We start from the raw sequence: 14171 nt of genomic DNA, 5'->3' as shown, positions 1-14171 counted from the left end.
TGGAACTATAAAGCAACCTTCAGTGCCGCTCCTCCGGAAGAGTCGACGTCAGCGGTCAAAGCCAAGCCATTTACTTCCGCTGCTCTGGATCTCACTGCGTGAGCCCTAGGGAGACTTGGATCCACAAAGCTTGATACCAGGAGACCCGAGGAATGACTGCACACGTTACCGAAGGACGAATGAGCGCCTTTATCGATGGCGTGGCGGCTGAAGCTAAAGTACGTACGATAGCGATCACTTGATTAACCAACCTTGGAGCTCACCAATGCCGACCAAAGTCTGATCGGTTATATCAGAGGGTAGTCGGGAGTAATAGATAAGGTGCATGTGTTGGGCCGTTTTTGCTGGTATATTATGGCTGTGAGTGAGAGTTTCTGAATGGATCCTTGCTATACACGGTGTATGGTGATGAATAGGGTTCGGATGATGGGCTTGGTTGGTCGAGCATCTCGTTTGTTTGATGGCTGATGGCTGATGGGGATTCGGCAGCGACTGTGTTCCTGCTTCCAAGTTCTGACATCAGCCTACCTGAGGGGAGGGAAGGGTAGCTTGGCGTTGGCGTTTGCAGGGGTGGAGCCCCAGACTTGCAGTACGTATACCCAACGTGGAGGCTACCTTGTAAGCCCTCCTAATGGTGAACGCGTATTAGTAGCGTAGGTAGTTTCTGGGCGCCCAGACACCGTCCTCCGTCCTCGATCAGCGCCAGCCCAACGAGTCAGATGTAAGGCGTCTAGGGGTGCAAACAGTGAGATCCAACAGGCTTAAAGCTGGCAGACTGCGCCCCCAGTTATCCCCCAGTCCGCTAGTTACCCGCCTTTTGTTTGTATTTCTCTCCCACTCTTCCGTCAATTGCTGCATCATTGATCCTCGACATCGACAACTACAACCATGTCCTCCCCCGTCGACGTCCTAATCATCGGCGGCGGCCCCGCAGGCCTAACCGCAGCTCTAACCCTCGTCCGCCAGCAGCACACAGCAGCCCTGTTCGACTCGGGCAGTTACCGCAACGGGGCCGCCGAGCACATGCACATGATCCCAACGTGGGACCACAAGAATCCAGCTGAATTCCGGGCGAAAGCGAGAGCCGAGATCCAGGAGCATTACGATACCGTCGAAATCGTTGATGTCACGCTCACCAGCGCTCGCAAAATCAATGACTCGCTGTTCGAAGTTGCGGATGCGAGCGGGAGGATCTGGCGGGGGAGGAAGGTTATCCTTGCGACGGGGTCTGAGGATGTTTTCCCTGATATACCCGGGTATAAAGAGGGGTGGGTGAAGAGAATGTATGTACATTAATTACTCTTATGCCCCATCTCCCCTCTGTTCTTTCCTTCTATGTACCTTTGCTAGGGGTAAGATTTCTGACATGTATCCAGCTACCACTGCCTCTACTGCAAAGGCTACGAAGACCGGCACGCCACCCGCTCCGGCGTCCTCGCCATCCAAGCAGCATCAATCGCCCCAATGGCGATCCATCTCGCCGAAACCGCCGCGGGCCTGAGCTCTGCCGTGACGATCTACACGCACGGTGCGACAGAGCTCGCCGCCCAGATCCGTTCTTCGCTGGGTGAGGGCCGCGGTGCTCAAGACTCGAACACGAACGTCTTCACGGTCGATTCGCGGCCCATTTCGTGCCTCCGCGTCATCGAGACAGCCGGTACCCCGACGGGGATTGAAATATCTTTCGCGGACGGCAGCACCTCCCTCGAGACCTTCCTCGTGCATAACCCATTCACGAAAACAAAGGGCCCATTCGCTGCGCAACTCGGCGTTGAAACGGGACCGAGTCCGCGTCCCGGCACCGCGACTGGCGACGTCGTGGCCAACTTTCCAATGTACCAGACGAGTGTCCGTGGAGTCTTTGCGGCGGGGGACTGTGTCACGCAGTACAAGGCTGTAGCTGGGGCGATTTCGAGCGGGTGTAATGCGGCCGTTGCGGCGTCTTCGCAGCTTTTGGCGGAGCGGTTTGGACATGCGTCGCTTGTGTGATTTCCTCGAGATGGGTGGAGTGAGGAGGGCATGGTTTGAGGTCTTCACAGAGGCAATAGATATTTATTGGGACCGTGGAGCTTATACAGTGTCTCGTTCGGGTTGAGTAGGGCAGGGTCGTATCATATCGTACACCATAAGTGGTACACTGATTCTAACCCTCTGAGAAGGTAGCGAATCTCAAACATGTCTATACTTATTTCCTCTGAGGGCTTTAAAGGCAGACGGGAGCCTTGCCGCTTCCTCTCAGGCGGCTGGAGGTGAACATGGTACCGATACTATGTGGTAACAACATACCTGTTCCATTTATTCGAGCCCTAACGAGCTTATTCGAGCACATTTTTTACACACCTAGATGGCCCAGATGGCCTTATCAGCCCGATCTCCAGTAGTGTTTACTAGGTGGGTGTCCTACTGCAACTACTGGAAGTGAACCTTGCTACTCCAACTACTTCAACCCGAGTCCAGAGTTCAACGCCCAGCTTGCCTCTTCCGGGCAAAGATACACGGAGCTGAGGGGAACCGTCGCCGCCCGCTGTCGCTATTACTCCCACAGACACCCACCCAATCTCATACTTAACACTATCACCAGTTGTCTTCGATGAGCTTCATGATATTGTCGGCAGTATTGCGTTCCCCTGCTTCCTCATCTTCATCTACCAGCCCCCAAGGCCAGGGACATAATGATAGAGCGGATTACTTTATATCCGCCACTGATGCAGTTGTTTTTTAGGTTGTGTATTAGAGCTGATACATTAGTAAATATCTTGTTCTTTAACCTTTAGGATAATACTAACCATGTACTTACCTTCCTCACGCTCCTCTTGTTTGATATCTCTGTCTATCTCCATCATATCTCTTCTAATCTAACGCCTTATTACTACAGCTAAAGTATAATGCAGGAGTAGCCACTTGCTATTATACTAGGGGTGTCTCAAGATATTAACGTTTAGTAATTATCGTGCTCTCTCTAGAGTGAAAGCCATAACGTTTTTAAGAAGGCTTGTATAATGTTATCGTTGGGAAGCGATAGAGCCCAGTCTCCTGCCCTTTCTTTATCTTCAAGCTCCCTTTGATGCATTACCCGCATGGATTCAGAAGTATGTAAAGATTTGGCAGGTCGATCTGTGCCTTGCGAGCCCTAGTCCATCAAAACCAGCGCTGGATTTAAGATGACAAATCGACATTCGAGCGGAATTCAAAGGGAACGCCCTTGTTGCAAGTTGTGCTACATAGATTTATATACCAGAGCCACTTATTGTCAACAGGGATGGAAGTAAGCCAGTGGGGGGGAACGGAAGCGAAGTCGAGCCAACAGCCTTCCTATGTATCATCCGAGAATATACTTCTAGGCACGGGAGCAAGGGAGTGAAAGGGAGGACCGCCTCTCCCAATGGTGTATCACAGCTCAGATTCTTGTGGAGTAGATTGGCACCCCAGTTAAGGATTATTAAGACCGCGGTAATGCGGAGCTCATCTTTCCACGAGATTATTAGACTTGCTTGATGTGGTCTATATTATTGTAGTCCAACGCGATGGTACGACAGCTAGACGGCCCTGTCTTGCATTGTGACAGACCTTCCTGTCTACGGCATTAGCACCGTCGCAAGGTTATCAGTAGGGAGAGACTTTTTCGTAGTACCATTCGACTGAGCACGAGAACCTCGTGGTGGCCAGCCGTGACAAGTGCGTCAACAATTGTATGACCTAAAACCCCGGTTCCTTCTGTGACTGCAACACTCTTTGCCATGTTTGCTATGATTTCTTTCCTCTTGTTTTCGAGCAATCCGTTCTGATCGAGCATCTTCCTATATTATGACAGGCGCGCAACTTCGCGCAATTACAAATCGTCAGCAGCGATGACTCCGGACTTGATTAGTGTATCAAGTCGTAGTAAGTTAAGGAGAGGAAGTTTAAGAAAAGGGCTGACAAATTAATCGATTCACATGAACACTCACATTTCGAGGATCAGTCGCATAAAGAGAATGACGGAACCTTCAGGAGCAGCTCATGCGACCTGCTTACAAACTAAATTTGGCCGATCGGACTTGGTCACTTGTCCATGATTTTGGGGAGTGGCAATCCTGAGGTTATGTTGAAACTGAACCAGATACTTTCAACGTGTAATTCCAATGCGGCCGAGAAACCTTCCCTTTCAGGAAGTGGCGTTACAACTGCTGTGTGATGATCCTTTCCTGTTCCAGAGACTTATAAGCCCGTTGCAGCCGTGGAGCCATGGTACTCGGGACAATGCGATGATCAACGCTTCCGCTTCTGCAGGCTGCAAGTCGCGTGGGGCCAGTGCTCATCTCGCCGACGCTCACCCACGCCAGCACCAGTTCGAACCAGGAATGCTTCACGTTGATCAGGGGAACATACTGTACCTAAATGGATTCATCTCTTGCGAATCACACGTCTTGGCATGACGGCAGTGCCTCGGCGAAGAGCATTGGCGCCACGCGGCCCTGATATGGTTGCAAAACATGGAAGCATCAATAGATGTAGCTCAACATTAGCAGTGATACAGGCAGCAGAATTGGAATTATCAGCTATAAGTTCACGACACGCTGCGTGACTTATCGGCTCTTCATTCTTCATTCTTCCTTTTCCAATCACCATACTTACCTAGCCCTTCGCCATCGACCGCAGGCACCATGAGGTTGTTCAGGAACACTATCGCGGCCCTTGGCATGATGCTTCCCTTTCATCAGATGTCAGCATGCGCACAGAATCTGTCATATGGAGCGAATAATTTCTACCGCAGCGATATCGTGACGGTTACACCCATTACCTTCCAGGATCAATACCGCACGACAATCCAGGGAAATCTTTTTACCCGCAACAATTTAAGTCACAGCATCAACTCCCCTGCTATTATTGTTGGCCACCCAATGAGTGCGGTGAAGGAGCAGAGCGCCAATCTCTACGCGACGAAGTTGGCCGAGCAAGGCTTTGTCACCGTCTCGTTGGACCTTCCTTTCTGGGGTGCCAGCGGCGGAGAGCCACGCAATGGGGTATCCCCGGATATCTATGCAGAGGCATACAGTGCCGCAGTCGACTATCTTGGCACGCAGGACTTTGTTGATCGTGAGCGGATTGGCATTCTTGGTATTTGTGGAAGCGGCGGTTTCGCGATTAGTGCGGCGAAGATTGACCCGCGCCTGAAGGCTATCGCAACGGCAAGCATGTACGATATGGGCGCTGTCAACCGCGATGGGCTACGAAAGTCACAGACCCTTGAGCAGCGCAAAGCGATCATCTCCGCGGCCGCCGAGCAACGCTGGGTCGAGGCGAATGGGGGTGAAATCCAGTACTCCGGCGGTGTCCCAAGTCAGATAACGGCAAACACAAGCGCTGTTGACCGCGAGTTCCACGACTTCTACTTTACGCCGCGTGGCGAGTTCATTCCCGAAGGCACCAGGCGGGAGCTGGAGACCCAGCGGACAACTACAAGCAACCCGAAATTCATGAACTTCTACCCATTCAATGATATCGATTCGATTTCGCCCCGCCCTCTTCTATTCATTTCAGGCGACCAGGCACACTCGCGTGAGTTCAGCGAGCGCGCCTATGCACTTGCAAAGGAACCAAAGGAGCTGTTCTGGGTGCCGGGTGCCGGTCACGTCGACCTCTATGATCGTGTGGGCCTGATTCCTTTCGATAAGCTCACCCGATTCTTCCGGGCGAGCCTCCGTTAGAACAGTGCATCTCATTGCAAATTGAATGGAAACTCACGTCACTCATTTACTTCTTCTGATTGGGCCCTTTGCTGCAGCCTGGCTGTTCATCGCACAAGGTACGAAGACAGCTATTGCCTTCTAATTACTTGATTGGTTGGTAATACTGGGGCAATCGTACTGGTCCTGCAGTACATGGTTCAGGGTATTTTTTTGCTCCGAGGTAGTCTTTTGCTGCCCCAGAGCTATTTTAGGTAGAAATTCTATCTTCTGCGTCCAATATCGCAGTGCTGCCCATCTGGAAAGTTTCGTTAACTTGTATATACATAGACGTCAATTAGAGTGAGATAACGGATTTAAAAGTAAGCTATAAATATTCAAATTCAACAGTACATTCAACCAAAACCACTATAGCATTTCAGAATCGGAAAGCATTATCAGCCGAGTCGCTGTGTGAGCACAGCCAAGCCATGTAGAACCATATCGTCAGCCTTCTCATGATCCAGTTTGGCCAGTAGTTCATTACTCCTAGATGGTCTAGTGATCTTTGATTGCCTAAAAGTACCTACTTTGATTGGTGCTTGGCAATAAAGAATATAATCCAGCTGCATAAGCGCCCAAAAGGTAACTACCCACTGAGTCGCCCAATGACACAAAACTGAGTCAACAGAGGACCCGTTCAGAATAACCTCCGCAAACTAAGCATCATATAAGCCGCCTGCATTCTTCTCTGTAGTTTGTTTCTTTGGACATTTTTTCCACATTTAATCCGCCCTCAGATCACATCAATAGTTGTAGGCCAACCTAGTGGAATGGGGGGGGGCGGGAAATAGTATGGAGGGTGCTGGCTTAAAGGACAAGCCATCTGATCCTTGTAATTAGGAAGCAATAGTGCCATTTCTTAAGGTGAAAAACGCCTTCGCCTTTAGGCATGAGAATTAGTCGAAGGAATTCTGCTGCAAACAAGACAGGAACGCTAATTCCAACCTAAATACTAAGCATGTAATAATAAATATTAGGATGCCATTAATCTGCAGACAAATCATATCAATCATCACGCATATCCGATGGGTGCCTTTGAAATATAATTGGATATACCCCCTGGGCTTAGGACTCGTCAATGAGCCCCTACAGCCCCTACACAAGCCCCCGTCGTAAGATGCTAAAGCCAGGGTTGCTTTTGGCTAGACGTGGTATGACATGCAAATGGCGACAGAAGGCTTCTAGCCGATATCTACGCAAGGTTGAAGTTGATGATCTTGCGGGCAGCCGTACATAGTTCAGAACCAATAAATTCATTTTATCTCTGGGATGGCTTGACACATTTAATTCCATATCAATCAGTGCATTCCCAGACTATGAGTAAAAGCTTTGAAAGCGTAGAGAATAACTTTGATAGAAGCAATGTCATGAGCTTTCCTCATGCAGACCCTTGTAGCCACGGAGAACAATTGCTGTGTGACAAAGTCAACAGTTTGGTGCCTGGTTCAATGGCGGGACGCATAATGCTTTAATCTGTTAGTGGATGGAGGTTCTGAATTGAAAGGCTTAAAGTTGGCTTACTGGCTGTTTCGGAGGAGCATCAATCCATGCACCTGATCGATAGTTTTTCTGATCTGCTACAGTCAGACGGAGACTATATCCTCTCCCATTCTCGTAGGGGAAGTAATAATTGTTCGGGAAGAGCGGATCAAAATATGCGGCATTCTGGATGGCGTCGATTTCGTCTGTAGAGAGACTCACGCGCAATGCATCTGGCAGCGCTTTAACATGCTCTACAGTCTGCACACCCACAATTGGGAAGACATAGGTACTTTGATGGAAGAGATATGCCAATGCCTTTTGTCTATGTCAACATGCCAAGTGACCTTGTTTTTGGAAGTAGGGGTAGAACATACTATGGCTTGCAAGCTGGTGTTCTTAGCTGTGGCCAGCTGCTCCAAAATGTCACACACCGCCGCATCGCGTTTTTCGAATCCATAAGGAGCCTTTGGGGCGTCTGGATCTGATTCTATTTTTTCCCGCTCTGCTGCGGTTGCAAGCAGGCCGCCTCCAAGCGATCCCCATGACATAAATGCCATGCCTTGATCTTCGCACATGGGAATAATCTCTGATTCCACGTCTCTGCGTGAGGCACACCATCGGCCTTGATATACGGAAAAGGGCGTAAGTCCATTTTGCCGAGCAACTATGGCATGGAGTTAGTCAGAAGGCATTAATAATACAGTAGACAGGAGCCGAAAGACGTACAGGCATTGGCCTTCGCAACCACATAGGCTGGGGTATCAGAGACTCCGAGGTATAGAACCTGCCGGGCCATGACATATGCATGCAAATGGGTCATCACCTCTTCGACCGAGGCGGCAAGCTCCCACCTAAACAATGGTTAGATCGTTGGCACGCATGTCGCCAGAGCAAACAAAGAACTAACCAGTGGACAAAGAGTATGTCAATGTAGGTGGTCCTGAGTTTCTTCAGACTGTCTCGTATGGAGATGTGCATGCTCTTGGCTGAGTTTCCCGCAAAATTGCTCTGTATCGGCTCGGCAGCACGGTTGTAAGCACGATATGGGGCTGAGTACTTGGTTGCAATAACCATTTGATCGCGAGTTCCTCGTGTCTCCATCCACTCGCCAATCAGCTTTTCAGATTCCTCGTAGTTATACTGGTTGGCAGTATCAATGAAGTTGCCACCCAGTGCGAAGAAGCTATCGAGAATAGCGAAGTGGTCCTCCCTTCGCCCAAATAGCTCATTCCATGCATTGCCAATGCTTATACCACCTAGACAGATGGGGGATACCTTAACAGCTGCTGTTGGTGACAGCACTCGATGCCAGCCCAGCGGTGTGTCTGGCTTGGGAGGAGCGTCAAAAAGAGACATTGTGCTTGGTTAGGATTGAATGCAGAGCAAAGAAATTTGGGAAGTTCTCTCCGAGATATTGATTATGACTAGATAACAGCTTTTAGTAAGTGGTATGGCATCAATATATAACTGCAGGCTGTTGACTTGCCACCGTTAATGATGTATAAGCATTTCAATGAGATTCCCCACTTGCTGAGAATATAAGCAGGCTGCAGTAGCGTTGGAGAAATGTGGCTAGTGTTAGCTTGTTTTGCATGCTTACATGCAGTGTAATCTTACATCACTTGAAGGTCTCTGGATTGCAATCCCTCAAGATAAGCGGGGATGTTGATCCCCATGCACTATTAACTAAATAGCCTTGCCAAAAAGGTGCAAGCACCTATTTAGTTAACTGTCCTTTTGCGCTCCTGTGTGCACTTCTAGAGTTTATTAAACCCGTCCCTGTCCCCGAGCGTTTAATTAATCAATGCAACGAGTAATCTAACCCCCGTTAGACTTCCACCTTTTGTGGAGTAAATCCTAGTGCAGAGGATCCTTGTGTGTGGGGTTGCTATGAATTAGGAGCTTAGAACCATGGCACTATCTAGTAAGTCAATTCTAGTTTTATCCTAGCCTACGAACAAGTGAACAAACTTGGAAAGGTCTGATAATTGCAAAAATAAAAAGATATTCACAGCAAGTCTTGTCTTAAGTGGCGGATATTAGACATTAAATGACTGAAGAAACACTAATGTGTATCCATGCATTCAACAACATATTCATCACTTCAAAAGTTGAACCCCATATCGTTTACGATAACCTTGTATGGAATTTGAGTAGCAAAAATGGCCGGGCCACACAGCTCCGACCTGCTTTCTGGAGAGAATCGAGTCAAAGACATGGATGAGCTTGGCTTGATAGCTAGGGACTAATTCTTAGATCTCTAGGCAATAAATATGTCCAGCCTAACAAGAACGCAACCGTTTTTCCACACCACCTTTATCATACCAATCCCAATGCACGTCACTGTAGTTAAGGCCGAAGCCAATACCATACACATTGATGGGGATTCCCGTTGATTTGGCGATGTCTTTTGGCTGTGCCTTCCACCGGTCACTACCGATCCCGGTGAACAGACAAAAGGCGCCTTTGCCAGCTAGGCCATGCGTTGAGATTTTTTTGCGACGGGTAGGGATATCCAGCCAAGCGTGAGGCAGTCAGCTGCCGGGCTGGGTTGTGACTTGATCTTAGAAGATTGCATTGCCCTTTAATTCTGGTCTGCCATGATTTTTGTTCGCGAGGTAGACGGCAGTTGATTCGTACCACTGATTGTAAGCGGCACCCCAAAACTGTGAAGCTCAATCTCTATACCCTTCATGGTATTATGGACCTTCTCGCGACATGCCGCGCCTGAGACAGCTTGGCAAGTTCCTCTGCTCCCTCCTCCGGCGTAGCAGCAAACATGCCCACTGATTGCCAGACGCCGATTTGCGTGCGAAGGCCGCTATTAGCCTGCTGAACAAGCATAGCACCGACAGGCTGGCGCTCATTGCTGTATGAATCCAGCAGCGGACAGCCTGCAAATCCTGTGGGCACGTAAGCAACTTCCCACGCGAGATTATATGCGTCTTCGACACAAGTGTTGCTTGCCACGCCGAATGCTGTCGGATGGTGATGTGCGGCATCACCAAGGACGAAAATATTAGTATCGTCAATGGACTAAGTCACAGCGATACTTTCACTCACAGTCCAGTGGTCCATACATACGCAGAATATCGATATCGACAGATTCTGTCGATTGAGCCGTCGATCTAGGTGGAGGATCTGGAAAAGTTGAGAGGTCTGGCATTCTGAATAACTGGGGAAACGGCACTATTTAAGCACAGGGATCGACTAAACTAAATAAGGAAATAGGGGCTATCTAATATTACTACTCCAATTGCTGTATTTCATGAGTCCTGAGAGGAATGTTCGATGGAATGGTGAGAGGAATACTTGCGCGGGGTCTGGAGCCAGGGGTTCTAGCCAACACACCCCCTTAGTGGTTAGAGGTTCCTAATTAGGTTGCAATGAGGCTTAAGATATTAACCATATTCAGCATCTTAACAAATTCTTAGTATAGTGGTTTTGGGAGAGCCTTAGTGAGTCTGTCTATAGGCATAGATTATAAAGGAACCTAGGTGACTTGTAAGTAATAGTGTTAAACCTCTTAACATAGCTAGGCGCGATGTACGTCAACGTGTTATAGTTTAGTATGTATCATCATGGTCTCCTTACTTAGTAAGTTGACTATTAAGCTATTATTATAATATATTTCAAGGTCCTCCTCTAGGTTGAAACTAATATCTCTAAAAATCCTCTTCCACTAATACAAGGACTTAGTGGCTTTAATTAAGGATATATATTCTACTTTAGTGGTTAATAGAGATATAATATATTATTTCTAGGATCTCTAGTCAATTAGTCCTCCGTATAGTAAGTAGAGGAACCCTCTAGTACTCTTTTAGTCGTGGGCGTTAGCAAATGTAGCATCTATAGTAGTAAGAAACACCTTACTAGCTTATATTAAGCTTCCTCTATATTCCAAAGCAAGGAATCGCGTGTTATAGAGGTAAGTAATAACCTAATTAGCAGCACTAATATATGTAGTAGATGGATTGACAAGGAACTAGGATAGTACGCCATGTATATAAGCTATATCTAGTCAGGTATAGGTTACAGCATAGCTAATTAAGCTAACTTTTGACTAATATTCATATATTTGACTGGGAGATACTATTTCCTCATTAGGACGTAGCTTCTGTAAAGGAAGAGGTGTTATTAGCTACCATACTAGGTCATTTAAATGATATCTCACGGTGATAGTGTCAATATATGAATCCTAGGAGAGCCAGATCTTTTTCTAAGATTAGTCATAGATAACACGCATCTTAAGGAACCATTTTAATTCTCCTATATCCTTTAGTTTATATTTCTCTTTAAGTACTATAGTGAAACGAGCTATAGCAGCACGACCTTCGTATATTAGAAGGTTAATAATTAGGATATTATTAACATATATAAGCACTAGTATAAATTCATTAGTAAAGAGGCATTCTTTATCTAGAATAGGTTATAAGCTATATACTTTAATTATTATAGATAGATCTTCCTACTAGAGTCATGGCGATTTCCATAGGCCATATAAAGCTCTAAGAAGCTTCTAGATCTTCCCTATAATACCATGCCCTAGTGGTATTCTTATATAAACAGGTTCGTATAGTACGGCGTTAAGGAAGGCATTAATGGCATCTCATTACTTTAAATCTAGGTCATATATTACTATTAGAACCATAATCATTCAAAGAACTCTTATAGATGTAGTTATAGCATGATTCTCCTCTTTACTATGTGGTTACTAGTCTCCGTGAACTACTAGGCATACTTTAGCTTTAATATAGTATCTATCTTCATTAAATTTATACGTGAAGACCCATATAAGTAGAAGGATCTAGTGGTTCTACGCCTCTGCTTTATCTATAATAATATAAGACTTCTTCTACTTAATCTCTACTAGTTCGCTCTATATAGCTACTAGAAAGTCTTAACCAAGTAGATACTTCTATACTTCTGACCAATTACGTGGCTCTGGAGGCATCTAGGTTTAGTGGAATTATTTAATCGTTTCAATAGCATTTATCTGTGGATTGTCGATGTATGGTAGTTAGAAGTAATCATTATCTTTAGCTTTAACGTACTAAGTTTGAAGATTCTAGTTATTTCTATAGGTTCTAGTTCGACTACCTATAATAATATTACTCTGTGAAATATTTGAGCCAGGCCACTATAGTGCATCTATTATATCCTCTTCACCCCCTGAACCAGTATCCGCAGCGAGGGGATTCAGACGTGTGGATCATCGTATAGGCTTAGTAGCAGCTTGCTAGAGTAATTCCTAAAGTGCCTAGCTTGGTAATGGAGGATCTAGCGCTAGTGGGGCTGGTGACAACGAGATATCTAAGCAGAGCTGTGCCAGCAGCTATACAGGGGCGTGAGACCCTATAGGTGATGTCTCTAGTATAGGGTCATCATCTGGGAACGCTCTAGGCGTAATTCATTATATTAGAATATTCTATATTAGAGTCAGCGTTACTTCCAGACTAGGAAGGAGGGGGGGGGGTTAAAGGTTATTCTTATATAGAAAAATATTATTCCCTACTTCCATTAACCTTATTTTTAATATTAATTAACCTCCTACTAGTGCCCTATGACACCCCCTTAGCTTCAACCTTTCTATACAACGTTAATATAGCACCTAGATTAGCCATAGGTAGCTTATTCCAAGCATCGTGAACAGTAAATAATAGGGCAACTTCTACGGCCATGTAAGATAGCATAGTTTTAGAGAAATCAGTTAGTAAAGGTTATAGGGGATTATAATAGGATTCTTCCTAAAATACCACATCTCTAGCCTATACAACCTTCTTCTAAGCTAGTAACTAAATGTCCTATATATTCAACGCGTTATAAGCCACTAGATAGCCTAGCTTAGCGCGTGGTTCGAACTTCATTAAGCACTTAACATTATCGCGGATATACGCGGTGGATCTAACTATATAGTAGTTTAAGATGTTAGGCTTCTAACCTATAAGTACTTCATACGGCGTCTTCTAACCTAAATGCTTTGTAGGGGTCCTATTTAGTTAGTATACTACTACTTTGACCAGCCATGGCTATAGTTCGTGCGGTAATTAAGTAGTAATCTAGATTCTTTAGGTTCTCGTGATAATTACACCTCTAGATCATTCTATAAATCCATTCTACTCTAGCGTGCCTAGCATGCTTATCTAGTATATAATCCCTTTACCTACTCTAAAGGTCTTAAAGTCCCTCCCTAGGGATACCTTATTATTAGAGAAAATAGTCTTGACTTTTCATTCCTACTAGCGTTTAAGTAGCTAGATGAAATCTTTAATCTTTACTACATATTCATTCTTCTAGTGATGTGTATATACAAAGTGCATGCTAGTGACTTTGTTATCTAGATAGGTGATGTATTGATGACTATTCAGCTAGGGTTAATATTAATAAGGTTAAAATAGACCCTTCTAAACAGCTCTATAGCCCTGCGCGCATCTTATTAAGATATCTATTGATCTGCTTTAGCTGTACGATATGTATGATAGCTAGCCTCTTTGAATAATACTCACGTTGAAATGTCTATTATTTTAATGCCTTAAACCACTATAAGGAGCTTCTCTAAAGCTTTAAAGCTTATATGTCCATAGTAGTCATGCCACCACTTCATATCCCCTTTTAAAATAACTGGTTTTGAGGATGACTAGACTAGGAAGATGGCAAGGTCGCGTGGGCAGTTAGTTTCAATATACTAGAGGTAGTCAGCATATTAAAGGTTACAGAATATCTCACCTCCACGTCAATATACAACGTTATACTTAAGGTCTAGGAACATGCCTACCTTCTATATTACACCAGCGGAGATGATATTAGTATAGAAACTAGGGATATAGTAGACATTATTAATTAATATCTCCTTCCCGTTTTAGTTAGGTTGGATTGTTACTATTCTAATGCCTTAGACATCCGCGCTAGTATTCCCTAACTTGATGTATTCCTCATGGGGCCTATAGCTGTTAAACCATTCAAGGTTGTTACACACGCTTA

At 45.7% G+C, this 14171-nt stretch overlaps 4 protein-coding genes across 4 annotated transcripts; 2 read left to right on the top strand and 2 right to left on the bottom strand.

Annotated features, from left to right (window-relative positions):
- Nucleotides 1–888: 888 nt before the first annotated feature.
- On the top strand, nt 889–1989 carry BJX68DRAFT_264327 (NAD(P)/FAD-dependent oxidoreductase; the record flags this gene model as incomplete). Its single annotated transcript, XM_071044939.1, has 2 exons — nt 889–1283; nt 1377–1989. The coding sequence occupies 2 exons, from the start codon at nt 889–891 to the stop codon at nt 1987–1989; spliced, it is 1008 nt and encodes a 335-aa protein (XP_070901835.1).
- Nucleotides 1990–3535: 1546 nt separating this feature from the next.
- Nucleotides 3536–3753, bottom strand: BJX68DRAFT_231685 (uncharacterized protein). Its single transcript, XM_071039378.1, has one exon. The coding sequence runs from the start codon at nt 3737–3739 to the stop codon at nt 3584–3586; it is 156 nt and encodes a 51-aa protein (XP_070901834.1). The 5' UTR covers nt 3740–3753; the 3' UTR covers nt 3536–3583.
- Nucleotides 3754–4522: 769 nt separating this feature from the next.
- On the top strand, nt 4523–5729 carry BJX68DRAFT_274139 (alpha/beta hydrolase). The gene has a single exon (XM_071047592.1). The coding sequence runs from the start codon at nt 4644–4646 to the stop codon at nt 5685–5687; it is 1044 nt and encodes a 347-aa protein (XP_070901833.1). The 5' UTR covers nt 4523–4643; the 3' UTR covers nt 5688–5729.
- Nucleotides 5730–7153: 1424 nt separating this feature from the next.
- Nucleotides 7154–8546, bottom strand: BJX68DRAFT_264325 (NADP-dependent oxidoreductase domain-containing protein; the record flags this gene model as incomplete). Its single annotated transcript, XM_071044938.1, has 5 exons — nt 7154–7174; nt 7230–7505; nt 7565–7854; nt 7917–8041; nt 8098–8546. The coding sequence occupies 5 exons, from the start codon at nt 8544–8546 to the stop codon at nt 7154–7156; spliced, it is 1161 nt and encodes a 386-aa protein (XP_070901832.1).
- Between the last annotated feature and the right edge of the window lie 5625 nt (nt 8547–14171).

Source organism: Aspergillus pseudodeflectus (genome assembly GCF_044049435.1).
Source record: "Aspergillus pseudodeflectus strain CBS 756.74 chromosome Unknown BJX68scaffold_10, whole genome shotgun sequence".
Classification (NCBI taxonomy): Eukaryota; Fungi; Ascomycota; class Eurotiomycetes; order Eurotiales; family Aspergillaceae; genus Aspergillus; species Aspergillus pseudodeflectus.
This window is presented reverse-complemented; position numbering and strand designations above follow the sequence as displayed.

What these genes read in the sequence shown, in the direction of transcription:
- BJX68DRAFT_231685 (XM_071039378.1), bottom strand. Translation starts at nt 3,739, where the DNA reads ATGGCAAAGAGTGTTGCAGTCACAGAAGGAACCGGGGTTTTAGGTCAT.
- BJX68DRAFT_274139 (XM_071047592.1), top strand. Translation starts at nt 4,644, where the DNA reads ATGAGGTTGTTCAGGAACACTATCGCGGCCCTTGGCATGATGCTTCCC.